Genomic DNA, 23,144 nt, shown 5'->3' on the forward strand with positions numbered 1-23,144 from the left:
ACATGGAGCAGAATCGGTGCTCCAGCTTCATCTGTGTACTAAATCTAACTGAAGTTCATTGTGGTGGCTGCTTAGAGTGCCACCACAATGCAGGTTAGAATGTCAGCTAATAAATGGGAATGTTCATGAGGGGAAAAATAGGGGGAAAACAAACAGGAAAGAAATAGGGATTTAATAAACTAAGCGAAGACTGTTCTTAACTTAACTTAAACATTTGTCACCCTGAAAAATCTATGGCTCTGAAGAACTGTTAAATTGCAACTCAGTTATTTTTCTGATTTATATAGTAAATTCCAAGAAATGAGCTGTGCTCACATGTGGAAAAGCTGAGGATGGATGGAGATAAGCACTAGTTACAGTCCTTAGGAACACAAGTTAGTTGAATGGTTCTGAATCTCCAAAGCTTGTCTTTCCAACAGAAGCTACTCCATGAACAGCAACTTCCTTGACCTTATCCAAGTAGCTCCTTGTACATCTCAAATACAAATAGTAATGCATGTGAGTCAGACATGTTGACTTTATCTTCCATGCACATGATGAAATTGGCAACAGGCAGCCTCCACAGGAAAACTAGGACTGTAGGAATCAAGGGCAGTAGCAATGAAAGATTGAGCTGATACCAATGTCCCTAAGCACCTTTTGTTGCAGCCATTCATGCTGATGAGGAAAAGCCATGATGGGGAGAACTCAATGAAGGCATAAAGGGGTTTGAATTGGGATGCCATGCTTTCTGTGCACACTGGTGTATGTGGGTTGAAGCTTCTCACATTGGGCCACCATGTAACTTCAGAGTCTAATGCACCTCTGAGCAGGCAATCATGCCACTGCTGTCTCTGGCATGACAGGTTTGCAGAGATGACCCTGTATGAATGGGTCCTCAGGAAGCCCTTCCCATGCCTTTCCTCCAGTATTGCTTTCTCCTAAGGCCAATCTGGTTGAGGTTCTAGTCACTCCCTCAAAACAATTGGCCAAGCAGGGCTGTGAGGGGTGTTAATATGCTGCATGCCTAGTTCCCCTTGTCATGACTTTTCTTTCAGTGCAGTGTGCTGCGCTATGTTCTCCCATGATGATGCCAGCTTAATGGTTCAGAGTAAAGATGCCTCTTGTCCATGCACTAGGGACATGTTCTGAGATTCTCTTCTAAGGGCTTTAACAGAAGTCTCCTTCATGCTAAGCCTACCTACTTGTTAAACCTAGTCATGCGGTGATCAGTGAAACCCACCTCCCTTCCTGCTCCCTCCTGTGCAAGCCAGCCTGAGACTTTGACTCTTTGGTTCCAGTGATTCCACAAAATAGAACTTAAGTGGGATGTAATTGGTACACAGGCCTTGCATTAGCCTGCTGCAGAAAGCTAAATTCAATTTGATTAGCTTTGCTGCTTTTACCCAATGACTTATTCACCTAATCAGTTCCTCTGGTACTTAATCTGTGCTAGACTGGCAAAAGGTCTAATGATGGGATGGTGATATCCTTTGAATCAGGTTCGCCAAGGCTAGAGTACTGGATGTGCCATCTAGTCTCCTCAAACTGCAGCTTCTGATTTACTCACTCCTTTTATGTCATGATGGCTGATAGCTGGACTGAACAACAGACAGCTGGGCAGCTGTATATGGGCAGTAATGCGTGAGAGGAACCAAGAAAGTTGATTGCCCATCTGCAGGATGCTTGAGCAGCCTGTATGTCTTCACAATGTACACATGCCAGAAGCTAAGGGTTTCAAATTTCATTAATTATGGGTAGATCTAATGCTGAGCTTGACAAGAGAGCTTGCTCATGTAATTCTGGTTGGGAGATGAGGCTTTAAGTATTTCTGAACTGGCTCAAGTGAAAGTCCGACAAAGGAGGAGACATGTTGGCAATAATGCTTCATTGATTCATGCTGCGAGTGGTAAATTAAAGTTAAATTTCAACTGAGTTCAGACAAGGATTAGTAAGAAAGGGCTCTTCTACAGTAAGATAACCAAAGTGCTGGAATTTGTTAAACCCTTTGCATTGTACAATTCAAGGCAGGAGAAGAGTAACAATATGCAAGAGTACAAAACCTTAATTTTCTTTACATTTTAGTCCTGACGATAGGAAACTTACTTGTGCCAAAGAGACTGGAAGGACACTTTGCTTGGTTCTTTCCAGTCAGCTGGAAAGCTATTTTATTAGTAGGGTTATCATTGCTCATTAGAATTCTGGTCCATGGGTAATTCTCCTGTAAGTGGTGTACGAACAGGGAAAGTGATTGTGTTCAGATGGTACACTTGTATCTCAATATACAGCCTACTAATGTGGCAACATTGTGATGAGGCCAAGGGAATGGGTACAATGAAATGACCAAGTATTTTCCTTGGTACAAACAGGATGTAGGAGGACTGAGTCAAAATGAGGTAAAACCCTTTGCCAAGGTTGCCTATTTGAATGTAGCTTAAGCTGCTAGTCAAGGAAATATCTTACCTGGTACGGTTCCTGCACACTCAACCAATGGGTCAAGATGGAAAGAGAAACTGTATCTTAACTCTACCACCAGCTAGGAGATCCCATTTAAGGACAAAGTTGACCTGAACATGTATATTTTTGATTTACACAAGGTGAAAAAGCAAAGTGTGTGTAGAATTTGAGACTAGTGTTCAACTCTACTGAAGTACTGCAACAAAGCTAAAATCCAGAAGCAGTTGGATCTGCAGCATTCAAAATGCAGCAAAAACATGAATTTTCCAGGCGAATATGATGTTCCCTCATACACTTACTGGAGAATAGATGAAAGCACTTGAGCCACCACTGATACACATGCCAAATAAATGACCGCTATTACTTGATTCTAGGAGCCATAAAAATCAGCCAGAGCTCTGACCAGAGCCCTGTTTGATTCTTACTCTTTAGAAGCTATCTTTCTTAGGAACATACTGAGGATGTGTGCAAGCCAGATTTCCAAGTCCTAAAGGCAAAAAGCACAAGCTGATCTGGTTTCAGGGTTATCACAGATGGCAGGCCAAGATTAAAGCAGCAGGCTTTCCAAGCCATCTAGTCAATAGCTGTCCTTCGGCCTAGAAACAAATTGTGCTCAGAAAATGAGGTTGAGTAGCTGCCTGTTTTGAAAGGCAATAATGGTTGTGTTCCTTGGAATGTGAAAGTAAAACAGAATTCTTATCCAAGCATCAACCTGTAGCAGGGAGATGACTACATCCTAAAGTTCAGTTGCAGATAATGCAAAAAAGTCATACAGCTCCTTATACAATTTCATCCTGTGAGGGAGAATAATAGAATTGGAAGGCATCTTGAAGTAAAGTCCAGTTCTCTGCACTTAGTGGGACCACATACATCTAGATCATACCTGAAAGATGTTCATCTAATCTGTTGTTAAATCTGCACTAATGGAGATTCTACAGCCTCCCTAGGCAATTTATTCCAGTGCTTAATCACCCTGATATCCAGGGACTTTGCCTAATGTCCAACCTAAACCTCCCTTGCTGAAATTGAAGGCCACTGCTGCTTGCCCTACCAGAGATTAAGCGGGGGGTGGATTTTTCTCCCTCCTCCTTGTAATACCCTTTTTGGTACTTGAAAGCTGTTATCCTGTCCCTTCTCAATTGACTTCTCTAGACTAAAGTTTTTAATCTCCCTTCATAGGTTATGCTTTCTAGACTGTTAATCATTTTTTGTTGCTCTTCTCTGGGCCTTCTCTAATTTTTCCTGAAATGTGGTACCCAGAAATGGACACTCTAGCTGAGGCCTAAACAGCACTGTGGCACGACAAGGAGAGTTTAATATTCTAACTTGAGAATTCAGACCAGCACGTCTTGTTTGTTGATGTGATTTTAAAGTTGCAAAGCTTTCTGGTATGCAGCTTCTCCAAAAAGCAGCAATTTTGAATTCCTATATCTCTTGCTTTCAGCTAGAGCTTTTATTGGTCTAACAATAGCATCGTCTGACCCCAATGACTTAATCCAAATCTTTCCATCTTTTTTGGTTATCTTAACTGAAATTGTGTGACTATCTCAGCTGACTGTGGTCTGATGCTATTTGACAGATTGTGGGTCAGCCTAAGACAGTGGTTTGAGTTGGAAGATTCCTGGGTTGTTTCTTGGGTTTATTCCTGACTGAGCTTGGACCTACCATGGGAACCTGAGCAAGTAGGTGCCTTTCTGGGCTTCTATTTTCCCTTCTGCCCTTTGCTTTGCCAGCCTACACAGTACATTCTTTGGGGAAGAGACTTCCTCTTGCTGTATAAATGAGATCACTTGTGCACTGTGCTGTGAATCCACAACTCTTGCCACTTTAAGAATTTCCCAGAATCCTCAAGGATCCATTTCAAGACAAAGTGGCTTTCCAGGTCTCGTTCAATGTGTTGCCTGTGCCATGCTGATCTTCCTTACTATTTTCCCTTTCTTAACCAAATAACTCTCCTTTTGGATATGAAGGTCAAAGACCAAGAATAAATTGTTGGTAAACATACTGTAGAAAGAAGTGCCTGCATTTAGCGAATCAGCTTATGAACTGCTTGGACACACCGAAACCAAGTTCTGTGACAGGAGCCCATAGGCAGCTTTCACCCCACTCAAGTAGTCATTTGAGGACTGCTCCAGTTCTCCAGATCATGTGGATGCTGTCTGGCTCTAAAGTAAAGAAACTCTGAATTACTAGTGGCTCTCCAGTTTCTATTTGGGCTGCTGTAACATTGTGCATGTTTACTGTAACACGGTGCACCACTCCTTATTTCTTCGCAAAATTTTGAGCTCAGGCTCCAGGAATAATGGGTGAAGCTCATAAAGCATGTAGTTGGACAAGTATGAGGGGAAAGTTAGACAGATGGACTACTACCACTTCCATGAGGTGACTCAGTATTAACCTCAATAATATACTGTATGGAACATGACCAGCCAGAGTTAGAAGAGCAAATAGATACATGACCTAATACTAGGTCTCTTCCTTTTCAACTTCTAGTCATCTGATGCACACAGCATGGGACTACTGTTTCTGCCAAAATCTTCCTGTGAGCCTTGATGCAGCCAAAATCAACCTACATTTACTCTTACTGCCAAAATAATGAACAAAAGAGCATTCTCAGGGTATTTGCGCTGGCAGTATGAAAACAAGTTTCTAGTGTGGTGTCTCCCTTTTGATATTTGTGCTACATTAACAAATTGAACTTCCTCATGTTCTGAACTTCTGCCTGGATTGGTAACAATATTAAAAATGGATGGCACTTGTTCTCCATGTCCACTGATGGCGGATCAAGAAATAATTGATTTTAATCAGCAGCAAGGTTAATTATAAAGAGATCTTTCCTAACTAGAAGAATGTAGCATTCTCTAGAAATAGCAAGGAAGGTTGTGGTATCTCCCTCATCGGAAGTTAAGAACAATGTAGACAAACACCTAACAGATGGTCCAAGGTTTTCATTCTGCCTCCATGTTGGGGTGGGGGGGATGGACAAGAGAACCTACTAGCCTTAAGTTTGATTGAATGAAAAAATTACTTTGGCTTATAACAATTGACCATCTGGCCCCAATACTTGTTTTAAAAAAAAAAAAAATCCCCTACCCAACTTTCCAAACTGAAAGTAGGGCCAGAAATTTGAGTTCATTTTGGACAAAGTTTAGGGCCAATGTTTTAAATCAGTTAGTGTAAATAACCCCCTTAACTGAGCTGGTCCACCTCCCTGTCAGTAATAGAAACCTGTCCCTGGGCATCTGGCTAAGATGAAATGGGACCAACATCACTTGCTACAATTAGCAGTCTCCCAGCCTGAGAGTAATAGGTGATGGTGTGATGTATCTCTGAGCTTTATAAAAGGGCACCAAGAATTCAGTGGTATGTGAAGCTCTGGAATGTACATTAAATGCCTATAAGAGGCTGTGAGGCTTGCAAGTTAGTCCTAAGATATGGTGCCTGGATAAAGATGAGTCTCCAGGGGAAGCCCTGAAAGGCTTCACTCAGAAGTGAAGATTTCATTGAGGCCGTGGAGAACAGGAAGACAGACTTCCAGAGGGGAACAGAGTGGGGCAGGCCTAAATGGTAGCCTGGAGAGGAGTGAATAAAACCCAGAAGGTGGTTTGAAGTGTGTCCTGGGGGCACAGAGCAGAACTTGGTTTGGACTTCCCTTTCCCAGGAAGAGGCTGAATGTATTGAGTCAATAGGCCACAAAAGTAATATCAGCAACACTGACCAGGCAAAGCCCTTCCCCCTGCCACTAGGAAACTGAAGCAGGATTGCTATGGGGCCTGCTATGATGTGCAGTCTCTGTAGAGGTAGTGACTGTTACACTTCCTGACAGCATGTTTAGTGTCTTGACTTGTGTATTAAACACAAACCATAGTGCATCTGCAGAGATGGTCTCCATTTTTGTGCTCAGTTTAAATTAACTTCCTCCAAGCTGCCTTAACATCCTCTGTGCTGTGAATCTTCAATATGCCCTCTGCCACCATACATCATCTTGGCCAGCTTGTGAATGTTAACTCCTAGGACTAAATTTTCAGTGGGTGTCAAAGGGCTTCATTGACTCTTAAGGTGCCAGCTGATAACTGGCACTATTTCTTAGCTGCTCTTCCTAAATCATACCCTCTGGACTGATGATCCTGAATGCTGACATGCTTTGCACTAAAGAAGGCACAGTCCCTGCCTAAAGACAGTTAAACTCAAAACAAGCCAGGTGGTGGCCTATATGTGGGTGGGGGGGCAATGGAGAAGAGGGGAGAGAACAGGCAAGATTTTCAAAAGCCCCTGACTTAACATCTGAAGACTCCTGTGAGTCATGAGGAGACTTGGGCTCCTTTCTGCTTGCATTGCATGTGAGGATGGGAGTTACATGGTTTTGGAGATTTTAGCCACCTAACAATCTGTTTGTGCTTCAGTTCAGGTGCAGCCATGGACAGGGATGGATGCTGTGCCCCTCTCCCCAGTACCAATTTCAGGCCAATTAGAATGGAGCTTGCATGTCTTACGGATCTGTCAATCCAGTCCAAAAAGGGTTAATAGCTGTACTGAGATGTATTCACAATGGGGCTTGAGATTTAGATCTACTGGAAAATATTGTAGGTTAAACCTCTCTGTATTCAGCAGTGTCATGAACTGGCAGGATTTTAGTTAACCAGATGGCCACTTACCATGGGTGTGACAGTTTCCCTGCAGTCTCAGTTGGTTAAAGCCACCAGTCCTGGGTCTCTTCTGTGCTGCTGTTCAGTTGTAATTTACCCCCGGACACATTCTAAGAGCCCAGTAAGCAGCGGCAGTGTTGGTAATGCTGCTAGACAACATTAATCTCCCATGGTTCACAAATTCCCATTTGGTACTGGTCTGGTCCCAAGGGTGCTGGATTACTGGCTCAACCTGTAGAGCCATTTGTGTGAACAGAGCTGAGGGCAGTACTGATACAAATTCAGTCTGGACTTCAGATGAGTGACATGCCAGTCAACAAGGAGGCATAATTAGTTATGGCCTTTAAGGTGGTTCACCCTCTACTTTTCATGCTAACAGTGGCTGTTGTGTCCCATATTTTCAACTAATTACTCTGCACTGGATCAGTGCTGCTATTAAATTGCCATTTTGAGGCTAAAAATAGCTCAGATCTAGTAAGCAAACCAATAATTTCCCTTTCTCCAGTGAGAATGCAGCATTATTTTAATGTTTCTCATGCTTGCAGTGGTGCAGACAAAGGAAGTAAAGCTTTGTAAAACATGTTCAGCCAATTACTACATATGGATATTTGCCAATGTTTCAGCTGGTATTGCTGATGGCTTTTATCATAGTTTGGCTGTGTCAAACATGCAGGCTGCCTTTATTGTGGCCACCATTAGATGTTAAAACAAGTGGCCCACCTGGTCACATGCCCCCTCAGGCATGCATGAGTAGCAGGGAGTGGGACAAACATCAGTCCCAGCTCCTCAAGCTCCCTGTCCAGCACACGTGCATTACGAACCCAAGGAGCCAAGTGGGTTTTAATACATGTGCATGGGGGACAGCCAGCCTGAGGAGGCAGGATTGGCATTTGTACTGCCACTAATCCATTCCAGACAAGGGTGTGACATGGCTGTAAGGAGAAGGATGTTGGCCAAGGTGGAGAGGGGCACCTGCTGAGAGTGCAGCAATATGGAGAGGGGGTAGGAGTGTGCAGTGGAAGTCTTAAGAGGCCAGGGGGTAGGATTCTGAGGGCAGTGCAGACCCCAAGGAGCCTGAGGGGATTGTGCTAAGGGGGTTGCACTGCAGTTGGAGGAATACAAGCCTGAAAGTCTGAAATGGGGGAAGAGGAGTGCAATGGGGATGCAGTGTAAACCCCAAATGTCTGAAGGAAATGGATAGAAAACTGAGGAAGGGGTGTAGTGTAAACTAGAGAGAAGGGGGTCTAAGAGCAGGTGGGGAAGGGAGAAGTGGTGGAATACAATGTTTCTCCTTGGATGGAACTGAAAGGAAATCTCTTCTCAGACTCTGGACAATAGCTACAGAAGCAGTGAGATCCTAACCTGGTATCTCTCCCCATCACCTGCTGAGGGCCACCCAGTCCGACCCAGCGCCCTTTTCCTCTTTTCCTGATTCCTCTATGCAGGGGAAAAAAAAGTTGGATTGTGATGTCTTCTGTGGCCCATGGAAAGAGGGCTGGGGGGGGGAAGGGCAATCTCTAACCTCCATATGGAGGGTGGGGAGGCTGCTCCTGGGGCAGGGGAGGGGGTTCCACTGTTTGTACTCATTCTGTACAAAGGTGAGCAGGAAATACATAAAATCAGCCAAACCCTCATTCAAATCTGGTCACAATGATAGACAAAGCAAACCCTGTACAAAGGAAGTGTTCCTACTTAAGTACATCCCTAGTGACATCATCAGGAGCATTCCACCAGTGAGCTGGTGCTCAGTTTCTCAGCCCTAATCTTCATTGAGTCTGTACAGCTCCATTCCCCTCAGATACTGCTTGTTTAACTCATGCTGTGCCTTTCAGCCACAAATCTCAAAGTCCACTTATTCATGTTGGGAACTCATGATTTTCCTGGGTGGTTGGTCTCTCTCATTTTCAGAGATGATGAAACTGGCAGCACAGTGTAGTGCTAGCCACAGAAGGCAGTCATCCTGACACCTGGCTTTGCATGTTCACTGCAAAACCATCTGTTCATTCTTAGATTGGCTTTTCTCCCTGGTCTGCTTTTATAATCACTGCTGCTTCCCTCACTGAGGTGCCTTTTTCTCAAATTTTGAGCTATTAGCAAAATTATGAATGCTGTTTTATATAAGGATTAAATTCTCAATTACAGTCAAGACATGAATTACAAAATATACCTGAAACATAATCTATAACAAACTGCGACTTTCTGATAGCTTTCAGGGCCACCAAAGAAAATGTGCTTCTACCAATTTTCATTAATGCAGCCCTCAGTAGGCTGAGTTTAGCATGCCTGGCTTAGCTAATAGTAACACTTAGCCTTTATTCAAAACAATTTACCATTCATATCATGAGATTTCTTAAGAGAAGACAAGTGGGTGGTGGTTACCAAAAGACAGACAAATCAATGAAATACAACTTGGGGAGATCAGTACTTCCAGTAGGCTAGAAAAGAACCCAGTGGATTTAACATCTAAATACATCCTAATGCTATGGGTCTATACTCCATTGTGATGTGACTTTTTAAAGCAAATAAGCTCCTTTATGGTTTCTGATTGAAAACAAATTTCATAACCAGTATCTGTAAATCCATTAGTGGAAGACAATTCATGTCTGTTTTGTACAGGATGAAGCTGGAGTTGAGAATGAAGATGGGAGAAAATAGGCTCTTTATATAGTTCTGTGATTAGATTTCCCTCTGTTAAATGCAAGCTCTCTTTGTCTTGGGGATTCTAGAGCTTCTGGCAGTGCAGGATGTAACAATGGTGATGAAATTTGAGATGGGCATTAAAAAAAAAAAAAAAAAAGTAGCCTGGGTCTCAACCATCTTTCCACCAACTGGGTTAAATGTGAGGTGGCACTTATTATTGTACAATTTTTCTAATTCAGTTGAATGATAGATGGGCAAGTCCTGACACATTGTTTGTGGACCAAAATTCAAGGGGTTCCAGGAGAGCCCAGGGAAGAATGATAGTCCACAAACTTGTTGTTTTCTGTACCTTCCCTGCTCTCCTTAATTTATAGGAAGTGAGTGCAAGCTAAAACGATTGTCTATTTTCCATCAGAAAAAGAACAAACACCAAATCTCTTAAGGTATGTACCTGGCAGTCTTGCATAAGAAGTGTGTTCAGTAGGCTTATACTAGTTCATTTCTCAAGTCTGCCATAAGGTATGTAACATTCTATTGCACAAATTGGATCCCATTTCTTGCCTGTGGTTCAAGAGCAATAGGAAAAAACCATCAGCAGATGACTATCAGTGCAATGTTCATTTCCTTTGTCTGGTTAAATGTCATTGCTCAACTTCATAGAGGTATAAGTACAATCTTGAAACAAACAAAATCCTGCTCTATCAGCATGCTGGTGATGAATTCCAGACTCTTCATTACTAATATGAGATCAAACTATTGGCACGTGGCCAAGTCATATGTTGTGTACATACTTGATCTTCTAGCTTTGCTTAATATGATGTTTGGTAATGCCTACAAAATATTGAGGATTTCTTACCTTTGTTACTTATCTGTACAGAAACAGTCTGGTGTGCTATCAGGACTCATTCCCTGCTGATTTAGGGACTGATACAAAACAATGAGTCATGATATTTTGCACCATCTGTGGGTATGTAGATGGCTCTGGGTAGGTAACCTCTTATTCAGATACTTGGAGGGGACTAGTGTCACATGGAAAAAGCAGACTGATTGTACCTCTTCAGGTCTAGGCCAGTCTCAGGTTGTCAGCATAAGTTCTGGTTCCTACCAACATGGAATCATAATGGGTGTGTAGCTCTTCCCTCTAGGACCTGGATTGACAACTAGCAAATCACAAGCCACCACACAATTTCATTTGAAGATCTGGTTGACTTTTGAACCAGTGTGATGCAAAGGTGAAAAGGTTGGTGTCCCAGTCTTAATTCCATAAAGAACTGAGACCTGTCTATGGCAAGACAAAATTGCAGTGGAGGGAGCTGGGGCAGTAAACTTAATCTGCTGGAAGGGGAGCTTTTTCCAAACCAAAAATCTTAAGTCTACTTGGTCATGAATTCTAAGTTTTGCTGAATGAAAGGTGTGGAACAGCTCAACTTTGAAACTTGCTTAGAATGCCAGAAATGCCAATGCTTCGGAAAGCAGCAAAACAGTAGTTCATCCATACAGAGTGGAGACTTAAATTCTCAGCATTGACCTGTATAAGCTCCACAATGAATCTCTGAAAGCAGAGGCCAATACTTGCCACCTTTGAAAGTACTGTTGCATTTAAAAAGCAGCAGAGGATATTGTGCTATAAACATTCAGTTCTCTACATGGCTGAGCAAATTTGCATCCATGTTTACTGAGTTGAATCTCATTATCTGCATGCAAAATGTGAGAAGGTTGCAATTTCCTCTAGTTTATTCATTTTTTATAAATTGTTTTCCTTTAGGAATTAGTCATTGTCAAGTCAGTGTCAGTATTGGGTATCTGGCATGCAAAAGTCAAGCTGCGCTTCAGAATTTTCAGAACTACTATACTTTCACTCAGTTCCCTGGTTAGGGTCTCAGTCCTGAAATGAGTTGAGCAGGCTAGACTGAATAATCTAGCAAAATACCTAAGCATATGCTTTAGGCACAGACTCATAAGCCATGTCTACATGTGCATGCTACTTCAAAGTAGAGGCACTAACTTCGAAATAGCGCCTGTCACGGCTACATGTGTTGGGTGATATTTTGATGTTAACATCGCTGTTAGGCGGCGAGATGTCGAAGCCGCTAACCCCATGAGGGGATGGGAATAGCGCCCTACTTCGAAGTTGAACGTCTAAGTAGGGCATGTGTAGACGATCTGCGTCCCGCAACATCAAAATAGCGGGGTCGGCCACGGTGACCATCAGCTGAGGGGTTGAGATGCTCTCTCCAGCCCCTGCGGGGCTCTATGGTCACCGTGTGCAGCAGCCCTTAGCCCAGGGCTTCTGGCTGCTGCTGCTGCAGCTGGGGATCCATGCTGCATGCACAGGGTCTGCAACCAGTTGTCGGCTCTGTGGATCTTGTGCTGTTTAGTGCAACTGTGTCTGGGAGGGGCCCTTTAAGGGAGAGGCTTGCTGTTGAGTCTGCCCTGTAACTCTGTCTGCAGCTGTGCCTGGCACCCTTATTTTGATGTGTGCTACTTTGGTGTGTAGACATTCCCTTGCAGTGCCTATTTCGATGTGGTGCTGCTCAACGTTGATGAACGTTGATGTTGCCAGCCCTGGAGGACGTGTAGACATAATTCATCGAAATAGGCTATTTCGATGTTGCTACATCGAAATAAGCTATTTGATGTAGGCTTCATGTGTAGACATAACTATAGAAAGGTAGGGCTGGAAAGGACCTGAAAGTTCATGAAATATCTTATCCTCCAAAGTGCTTACAACTTGACCCAGCTTGGAACTATCGGCACATTGGATAAATGTGCTCTCCAGTTTAAAAAAAAAAAAAAAAAAACAGTACTGGATCTCAGAATAACCCCAAGGGATTCTCTGGGTAAACCTTCCCACTTAAATAGCAAACCAGTGGTAACTGCTATTTGAATAGTCTTGCAAACAAGTATGCACCTACTTGACAGTAACTTCAGAGACAATGCTACCCTAGTTGGCTTTTGAGAATGTCTGGTAGAATTGTACCACAAGCCTTACTTAAATCCAGGATCATGACTACCACTTCCCACTTGTATAAGCAAGTAACCCTGTCAAAAGAGGATACTATGTGTGGCTTATTTGTTTTGATTATCCATGCTGGCTATTCCTTGGTTACCCACCATCCTTATCCAAGCATGAATATCTTTTTGAATGCTCAGCCTCTTGTAAAACTGAACTCTAAATGACAACACAAACACTTCTGGCATGAATCCTCTTGAAATGCTCTTGCGAATTTTGGTTTCTTTGGATCACTGGAATGTTAATGAATAATAAGGTTACCAATGAAGCAAATTCACTTCGAAAAGTTAGCTAGTGTTCATTCAGGTCTTCTGTCCCACCATACTTAAAAATTTTCTATTTAGTCCTCTAACTTACCATTGGAACTGGGAGTTGCTTCCAGTGTCACCAAGCCAAGGAGAAGCATTGACTTTAGCTCACATTGATCACTTTGAAAATCCAATCCATTTTCTGTCTAGACAAAGCCTGCAGACAGCATGGTGATGTGCAGTATAGAGCCCTAATTAGCATAGAACAACATGGGTTGGGGTGCATAGTTGCACTAATCACTTAAAACACATCTGATTGGATCCTACTGGATTAAAATAAGATTACTTGGCACATTCAGGATCTCTGTAGTTGAAAAATGAAGACTTGACTGAACAGCTTTAAAAAACACTTAATATTAAAAGACTGTTTTGGATGAGAGCTGCTCTAGTTAAAAACTCGTTACCTTCGGTCTGTCTCCATTCAAAAAGAAAATGCTCCTCAAAGTCAACACAACACAACCCACTTGATCAGACTGCCTGAATATAGATAGAAAACTGCCTGGGAGTGTCACTGGAATGTTCATGCCAGCTAGTCAACAATGAAAAGAGGAGGCATGTCTAAGTACTACCACTAAGCCACAACTCGTGCCTACAGTATCAGTTTAGCTGAGGTGGATGGTCTGTCAGCATGTCACATATAGGGGTGGGGGGATGAGGTTGTGGTAAAACTATTTGACGTTGGATACAAGAGTGTGGAAAGGATGAAGTTGCTGTCAGCTGCCTGTGGAGAGTTTCTGCATGAAGTGGGTAGCTGATTTGGAATTAATTTGAATAGTTGTTTCCATAATTTAGATTGATTTAAGATGCACCCAAGAATGCTTTCATTACAAAACCTCCTGAGTGAAATTAAAATCATGCTAAATTAAAAACAGTCTCTTAAAACAGGGCTGATGAGCACAGCAGAGGGATGCAAGGTCAGTATAATTGGATTCCTTTTGTTTCCTTCCCTGCTGTTTGCAAATGGCTGTTATACCAGTCTTGCTTGCTTGCCTTCCAAAGAATAAGTCACCCTGGATTTCTTGCCCTGCCACCTGATGGAACAAATAGTTTATGGATATTTTCATTTTATGCTCCAACTCTGAGATATTTGAGGTTTTTTGTGAAGCCCATAAGGAAATGCACATGATAAATAGTAACAGAGGGAGCTATGCTAATCTGTATACTATCAAAACAAATAGCAGTCAAGTAACTTTAAAGACTAGCAAAATAATTTTAGGTGAGCTTTTGTGGGACAGACCAACTTCAGACCAGAACACACTCAATATTTAAGGCACAGAGAGCCAAAAACAGTAATCAAGGAGGACAAATCAGAAAAAAATCAAGGTGAGCAAATCAGAGAGTGGAGGGGTGGGGGGAGGAAGGTCAAGAATTAGATTAAGCCAAGTATGGGGATGAGCCCCTAGAGTGACACTGGGCTCAGCCAGTGTTCTGAGGTGGCACTGAGACTTCTCAGAGCTTTGCTGTTGGGTCTTGCTTGGCAAGGTGAGAGATGATTCACCTCCTACAGCAAGCCATGAAGTCACTTGTTAAGGTCATCATTAAGTATATGTGATTAAACCCGTTCTCTGCTTCTGCAAGAGCCATGGGCCTTGGTGTACCTCAGGGCTCCAGTCTCTGCCCACGGTACACAATGCTGTCATCCTTTGAGGGTTGTGATTCTTGGATCTAATTTAGGAAGCTGTGCTTGGTGTGTAGGTGGCTTAGCCTATGAAGGACAGAAGTTCAGATTAAATGAGACCTTGGTCCCTCATGCCCTGTGGGCCCACTTCATGGTGCATGTCATACACCTGAAGCACTCAGCTGTAGCCAGGGAATTAGTTATACCTTTGAACTTTATTTTGGGGAGCCAAATCTTCTTTGCTCTCTCCAAGTTGACAGAATCATGCTAGCATAAAACTGGTGTAACAGGGAAGAGAATCAAGCCTGAAATGAAAAGCTACCTTTATGGGAATAGAGCGGAAGGAGGGTGTTTAAAAACTGACCCACCTTTCTTCAGGCCTTTTTGAAAGGCTAAAAGGTTCAAGGTCCCTAGCAGGTATAAAGCAGCTTTACTTCATTGGCTTCCATGGAATTACTTTGACTTGCATCAGTGAAAGACATGATCTTCCTTTCTTCAGTGGTATTTAATACTAGACAACTAGAACATATGGTACTACTCTTCTAGTGCATGGCTTTATTTAATAAACCCTCCAATTTATCTAAATTGAACTTGTAGTTGAATGTTAAGAACATGACAAGTTCTGCTGCATAGTCTAAATTCGGTTTATAAACTATCTTAAGAGTTTTCAAGGTGGGGAAACTAATCAATTAACTAGATTATGTGGACAACTCTTTCTTTGCTATGTTGAATAGTAACAGAGTAAGCCATGCTAGTGTATAATGACTTCTTCTGGTACATATCTATTTCAAACTGCAAACTAAAATTTTAAATGCAACCAAGGAAACTTAAAATGTTGTTCACAGCTCTGAGCACTGTTTTGAGGTGAGAAGCTAACTGGTACATCACTTACATGGGCAAATGTTGGTCTGTTGTCTGGATATTTTGACTGGAATTTTTGACACAATCTGATAGGGAATTGCAAATAAAACTAAGTCACAAGTTCATTCCAGCAAAGCCAAATTACTCCAAATGTCAGTTCACCTGGAAGAGAAATCCTTAGAGGTTTTGCGCTGCTCAGCTGCAGCAATGGGGGAGTCTGAGGCAAGAAATCCAGCAATGCATCATGAACACAATAGGAACACAATGTTTCCATGTGTCTTTGCAGTGTGTGTAACTAATGGAGTTGGCCAGGATGGGCAAGGATGGTGTCCTAGTCTGTTGGCCAGAAGCTGGGAATGAACAAGAGGATGGATCACTTGATAACCTGTTCTGTTCATTCCCTCTGGTGCAGCTGGAATTGGCCACTGTCGAAAACAGGATATTGGGCTAGTTGGACCTTTGGCCTGACCCAGTAGGGTCATTGAGTCTTGTGTCTACATGGTCTCATCACTTCAGAACTCAAACCCAACAGCCTGGGTCTCTGATCTTTGGGTGATGTAGGGGGAGAAGCAAGCAGATGCCTACATGAGGGGTCTTAAATCTCCCATATGTTCTCTTCAATATAGATGGATTCTCCAGTGAAACATGTCCTTCCTACACAAAGAAGGGATGTGGCAAAGGCAACTCCATAATTCAATATATGGCCACTGGAATGGCTTCAGTCACCAAAGGCAACTTAAAACAGCCTGAAAAAGGTCCATACTGCATGGAATACATGTTCTCACCACCATTCAATCCTAACAAGAGCACTTAAACTTAAAACTGGGTTCTCTCCCATACACACAGATGGTTGCCGAAGTAAAGAATTTCTAGACCAGCTTGATATGGTTGAAGAGCAGCATTTTAGAAAATAGAGATTTGCATACTTAAGTGCTGAATGCAGTTTGGGATCCCAAGTTACATTCCTAAACTGAAGTTGGACTTATTTCTGCAAGGAAGTATTGTAGAACTAGACATTTGTCAAAGTAGCTGCAATCACTTACACCAGAAAGTGCCAGCAGAGCCTGGCAGTGACTGTTTCCCATGGTTAAAGTATACTAAACTAGAAGATGTCTTGCTACATGAGCAGGAGACAAGGGGGCACAGTGAGACAACATTGCAAAGCTCAGGGAAGGAATGGGAAGCCTCTTGGGCGGGGGGAGTGTAATCTGTCACAGCTTGTGAGGAAGGTAGATGTAGCAGAAACCCAAAGATTCATCTAACTTTATATGCATGTGTAATAACACTTGCAGCTGTGTTGCAATGACTCTGCCTGTTGTCCACTAGCTAGAAACTGGACCCACGGTGTGCAAGGGGACATGGTCTCATTCCTGGCCTTCTGTGTATGCATTCTGCAAGTCACTGCAGACTTCAACAGTGCTTGAAAAAGTCCACTGCCCCCAAGGTGCTCTGCAGAAGCTGGTCCCGGAGGAGTTGAGTGCTTCTCTTGGGTGAAAATGTACTCTTTGAGCTAGAGTCCTGACTGCTTTCTGGCTCAAGACCTAGTCAAACAAGTGTAGAACAGAGGTAATGTTTGGTGTTAAATACCAAAATTAGTCACCTTATAAACAGATGAAGTGGGGGAGAGCACAGGTTTGTCCTCAAGTTGCCACTGTTTTGATACCCTGCTATAGGACACCTCTTTTCATTAGGTAGATTTACTGTGGTACTGTGCTAGCACATGCTATTGCCACTCAAATGCACACAAATTCTGCAGTATTGGAGGTTTATGCTTTGGCTCCTGTTGCTAAAATAGATCTCTCCCACTAAAATGTCTAATTTCAGTCACTAACTTTTTTTTTATTCTTGTCAGCCCATTGAAAGCATTGTTTGAGCTAGGATTTCTGATTACCATACACTTGGTGTTCAGGAACAGTATGTTTTGACTATCGTGCAGAAATAAAAGGTGCTACAAGCAAGAGGCCATTTCATTCTGATGAACCAAGGGCTAATTGTGCTATAAATCCTTGTATGTAAATTTTATTTGATGAGTTGCCAAGCACTCTGCATTTTAGTCTTTGCCTTCCCTAACTCCAACAAATACATCTAATATTAAAAATTCCAAAACTAAAAATCCCCCTACACACAGGTCTTGGAACACAACTAGAGGAGAACTACATGACTTGTTTAATGCACAACTGCAAGGCACTCAGAAAATACGGTGAAGAGAGCATAATGTAAAATTCTACAGAATACAATGGCCCTTTCAAAATTGGACCTTAACATTTCAACTTCCAGTTCATGTTTAGATACAAATTGGTCATATTATCCCCCTGAAATCAGTAGTGAAGAAGCTAAAGACCTTTTAAAAACCAGGCCACTTATATTCAGATAAAAGGGTATTGCAGAGTCTAACTTACCAACCAGCTTTGAAATATTAGCTAAATGGTATAACTGTAGCTTGTACAGGCATACCTTCTAAGTAGCTTGCAAAGATGGAGCAACGTAGGCTACTGCTGAGCAAGTAGAGTTCAGGGTGGACTTCTATGGTCCCTCAGGGGACCCCATGCTGCACTGGTGTCACTGGTACTGTGCCAGAGATGAAGCTCAAGGCAGGTCAGGAACATCTTGAGCTGCAAATGCATCCTCAGTGCAGTGTAAGTGTACTGTAGTCTATAGTAGTGCTCAAGAAAAGTCTGGCTTCCTTGGGCATCATTCTGTCTAGAGGGGATATTTTCTTTACAGGGGAGGGAAAGAAGGGATCCAGAACTTGCAGTTGCTTCATGCTCTGTGATTGACAACTGAATTCAAGTGTATTGTTCATCCCTAAGTAGCCAGAAGTATTTAAGCAAAAGCATTTCAGCGGGAAATCTGGTCAGGCTGAAAGAGAACTAAGGCCAAAGAACTCTGAATTCCGCAGTAGGAAATATCCCTAAGTACAAGTAAATTTAGTATCTGAGTGTGAATTACAAAAAGAGTGCTTCAAAGGGCTCAAGTTCTAAAGCAATCTCCAAAGCTTACTTTGTTGGATATAATCTTGTCAGAGAGGATTTGGCTATTCATTTCCAGTTATGAAGGTTTCAGATCTGAGCACCAGTAACAAACCTATAACCTTAGCAGAAACAGCTGTAATATCAGCAGGAGAGAAATTTAAGTAGGGAGAAGAGGCCTGCAGGCTATATTTCCCATGCTGCTTGTATTTGTACCTGTCAGTATAATCTCTTCAAATATTGTAACTGTACAGCATTATTTCTGATTATTAAAGTCACAAGTAGACACAGCAACAAGGGCATTTCCTGTACAGTTAACAAATCATGTCCTATAGGTCACTGAATGTCCTTCAGCAAAATGATTATCTGTAATGCCACAGTTCAACTTGTTTGTTCAGCAAGCAGTTAGATAATTTACAGTAAACACTAATGTTGCAAAAAGACACAAATCCCAATTATTTTATGTAAACCTATAGGTTGGCCAAGAGTGTTTGAATAAAAATATAGGTCCCAGTTGGCAGCTGTTTACCTTCTGGTGTTATGTACATTTCTTAGAGAAAAGGCAAAGTAGGTGTGCAAAGCTATTAGACCATAACATTAGGGCCTGATTGTCCACAACCTTGCTGCTTGCACCACACTTTACACCTGTGTAAAGTATTTTCAAGATGGGTGTAAGTGCCCATGGCCTTCTGCAACTACATTGAACAGATGTAAATGGTGGTAGGATGTGCTTGGAAGAAGAGAATCAGGCCCATCGTAGTCTCCCAGGCCTACAGAACAAATGGAAAAGAAACCAATATTTAATCTCTCCAAGTAACCAAACTCCAACCAGCGAGAGGCTGCCTATTGTGAAATAAAAGAATGCAACACTTACCCAAGGGTTGTCATGGTTACAATAGTGTACCAAAATGAAGCTGGGATGCTGGTGAATTTGCTGGCTGAAGACCCTTTCTCTGCATAAAACATCACCGTAGCAAAGATGATGATTGCCATAGTGAGGGAAAACAGAAGAAAGCCAAGCTCTGAAGCACAGCTCTTCAGAGTATAGCCCAAGATTCTTAAACCTTGGGAATGGCGGGAGAACTTGAAAATCCTGAAAACCCTGAAAACCCGTAGTGTCACAAAAGCTCCACTGACATCCTCGTTATTGGTCATCACCAGGCCAATGTAATAGGGCATGATGGCAACCACATCGATGATGCTCATCACACTCCTGATGAACCGGTAGCGACTTGGGGCTGCAAAGAGCCTCAAAAGGTACTCAACAGTGAAAATCATAACGCATGCTGTGTCCAAGCAGAAGAAAGCCACTGCATACCTCTCCCCACATGGAAGCTCCTTGTTCCCAGGCACTGTGCCACAAGGAACAGTTTCTACCACATTGGTGATCACAGAGACAGCAATAAAGAAGCCAGTGACATAGTAGAACACTAAGGCTAAGGTGCTGGTGTGGGGATTCTCAAAGGCTCTCCACATGGTCTGCCGGAGGCTCAAAGATGGCATGGACCCTTCTTGGTTGTTCTCCGAATCGTTGTCATCCATCAGCCGCTCAGCATTTTCCCGCTTTCTGTCTTTGTACTCTTCATAACAGCAGTCCCCAATGATTTCAGGAAGGATCCCATAGAAAGCAAGCTCCTCGTCATAGGCAGAGATGCATTCATACCTTGGGTAATGTAGCTTGCCAGTTCTATAAAAGTTTAAGATGCACCGAAAGACTTCAGGGTCCCGGTCAAAAAAATATTCCTTGGTGTCTTCGTTGAAGAAGAACTCCTTCTCGGTGCTGCCCAGGAGCGTGTCTGGGTACCTCTCCAGTGTAGTCCTCCAGGTCTGGAAGCGCCTCCCACTCACATTCAGAATGATCAGCTCATCCTGCCTCTTGTTTTTGTCAGCTGGGGCCAGTGGCATAGGGCAGTTGGCCACTGGCATCCATCCTATGGCAGCTGCCCTGGCAAAGGGCAACCATGCAGCTACACCTGCTGCCATGATGGCCCCCGGCCTTAGTAGATAAGATGGGTCTGCTTCTAAAACGAGTCTGGAGTCAGATCAGTTCCATCTAAAAGAAAATTATATAAAGTCAATGAGGGGTGCTTTGCCTTCATTACTGTCACAAGAACCTGGATAGTAAGTGTATAACTAGCATGGCTTTCTCTCAAACAAAAAAGCAGTCCAGTAGCACTTGAAAGACTAACAACACTTATTAGGTGATGAGCTTGTCTCCCACAAAGCTCATGGCCAAATAAGAGCTTTTGTGGGATAAGCTCATCACCTAATAAATTTAGTCTTTGAAGTGCTACTGGACTGCTTTTTTGTTAACCTGAATAAGCATGTTCATGGGAGCTTAAAACAATGGAGAAACTAAGTGGCACTAGCCTTTCACTGCAGACATAACATACATCTTTTATGATTTGATTGTAGGAAGGTTATAGCATTCTGCATTGAAATTTTGAAGAGCAAATGATTCCTTAAGTGTTACAGTAGCATAAACACACTAATTTATAGTTGCTTCTCTACAAACAAGACTAATGCATGAGTCCACAGGTGTAGTAATTATATTCATGACTGACTACAGCTGTCAAGACTGGGGGACAGACAAATGCCTGGTGTTTGCCTAGTGGAATTGTTTCAAGATCGGAAGACTTTTTGTAAGCACTAAAACAACTCTTGAACTACAGTGAAACTAGCACAAAGGTCAATGTCACTTAGTCTAAATGTGTTTTGACATGGTTACTTAGTTTTGAAGTACAGTTTTCAACCTTAGTTGAAACTTGCTGCTAGGCTATGGATTCTTGGCTAGTCCCATAGGGTGGTGTGTGACAGGTTTTATGGTAGTGAAATGACACTAAAAGAGCAAGAGGAAAATGCAGATTCAACAGGGTATGGGAGCATGGGGGCTGTGTAAACATAGAAGAGCCCCCATAGTCTTACCTAATAGCTATCGGAAGCAAGAGAAGACTTGCCATGTTATACAGAATCTTTTTCCTGCCTATAAAGGCAAAAGTCCTAACCGAACAGTAGAATGTGTTCACTAAAATTGACATGAGTAGAGACCTGTTTAATGAAGGAAAAATGTTCAATTTCAAGATCTGTGGGGTGCAAATTGGTGTTCTACTGAAATCAATGTAACTATGGATTTAAAACAGCTGTAAGCATAGCACTGAATTTTCCTTCCTTTCTCAGCCTTCAGCTTTATCTAGGTTTTATCATTTGTATGTGCTTTTACCACTTTGGTAGTAACTGCCCCCTCAACTTGTGTCCACAGATCTAAGCCCTGGAAGTTTTCATTATTGGTAATTCGAGGCAAGGACCTGAATTCTGTGAATACTTCCATTCCACTAACTAGGTCTGAAACATTTTTGATCTGAATGGAAAATAAGCTTTGGGACCTGTGATATCACTGATTCAAATGTTCCCACAAGGTGCTTGCCTTGTGTAGTAAGTCTTAACATCCTTCATTACAATATGCAGCTTCCTGCTGTACAATTGCTCTTAAAGGGCAATTAAAATCCCAAAGGCCTGCATCTTACTCATTCCTTAAGCAGTTTGATTTTAGGATGTATACAACAAACTACCTGGCTACTGCCCCAGAAGGATGTTAATACAGAAAAAATACAAGACAGTGTATTCTCTATTTCATTATGCAATGTTTATCACTAGTGATCCATTTCTTTGCTTTTTCCCTTTCTAAAAGGTGACAGACACCTGTGAGGACTAGATTTTTGTTTAGCCTCAGATGCGGTGGAGACCAGCACTGTAAACGTCATCCCTTTTGCTTGAAAAATATTATCTCCTGTCCTCCATTGAAGAGACATCTGAGTGCTAAAGGCCCAAAACAACACTAGCCCTTTCCAGGGATGGCAGTAGTAAATGGAGATGGAAAAATAGAAGTAAAAAGATAACTCCAATGTTCTGGGTGGGTAACACCCCACTTCATTACCTAGGGTCTATAAATAGAAAAACCTATCTATCCTTTCCTGCAATACATCATCCCCTTTCCATTATTTTAACTAGACAAGGTTTTATAAGCAGCAAGGCTGTCTTGTTCCGCTCAATGTACAGAACATACCTGCATTTCTGAAGTAGCAATACTGACCCCCATACAGCCACTTTCTAAAAGAGGTCAGTTCATCTCACCATAAATACTTCATTTTAAGATAGGTACCTCAGGAAGAGATTACACCCTCTCCCCTTTCTTTAAAAAGCCCTGCTGTGCTGACTGCGTGAAAGGAGAAACTAAACTTCAGTGCCAAGGTATTAAAACAGGAGCAGTGGATGGATATCCTGTTCATAAAAGTTCATTACTCAGTTACTGTCGGACTTTTTTGGCTTATCATGTAATAGTTCCTCTGGCATGTGCGGAGGCTTTTTCTGGGCTGACTATAGTTTTTTCTTACCTCCAACACCCAAGGTGCCAGTCCTTTCCGAAGGAAAGAAAACCTTTTCTGTCCACTTGTACTGATGCTTTTTCCTCTAAGGTAGCCTTACATGTAGTGTCTTCCTCGCTTAAGAGTGGCTTCTTTGGGAAGAGTTTTGCCAACCAAAACTCTCACAAAAGAGTAAATGTTCATAGGCAACAGGGTGAAGCCAGAGTGTGAAGATAACAGTGGATTTATTAACTTAAGTTGCAGTCAAACTAACCTGACCCTGTAATGGTAC

General features: G+C 42.4%; 1 protein-coding gene across 2 annotated transcripts in view; it reads right to left on the minus strand.

Moving 5' to 3' along the window:
* The window catches only part of KCND3 (potassium voltage-gated channel subfamily D member 3), a 216,930-nt gene extending 196,456 nt beyond the window's left edge, over window positions 1-20,474 (minus strand). For both annotated transcript variants that reach the window (XM_074977529.1, XM_074977528.1), the window contains exon 1: window positions 19,366-20,474. In XM_074977529.1, the coding sequence (XP_074833630.1) occupies window positions 19,366-20,474 (1,109 nt within the window). The remainder of the gene's footprint in view (window positions 1-19,365) is intronic.
* Window positions 20,475-23,144: the final 2,670 nt, after the last annotated feature.

The sequence above is a fragment of the Carettochelys insculpta genome, chromosome 26 (genome assembly GCF_033958435.1).
Source record: "Carettochelys insculpta isolate YL-2023 chromosome 26, ASM3395843v1, whole genome shotgun sequence".
NCBI lineage: Eukaryota > Metazoa > Chordata > Testudines > Carettochelyidae > Carettochelys > Carettochelys insculpta.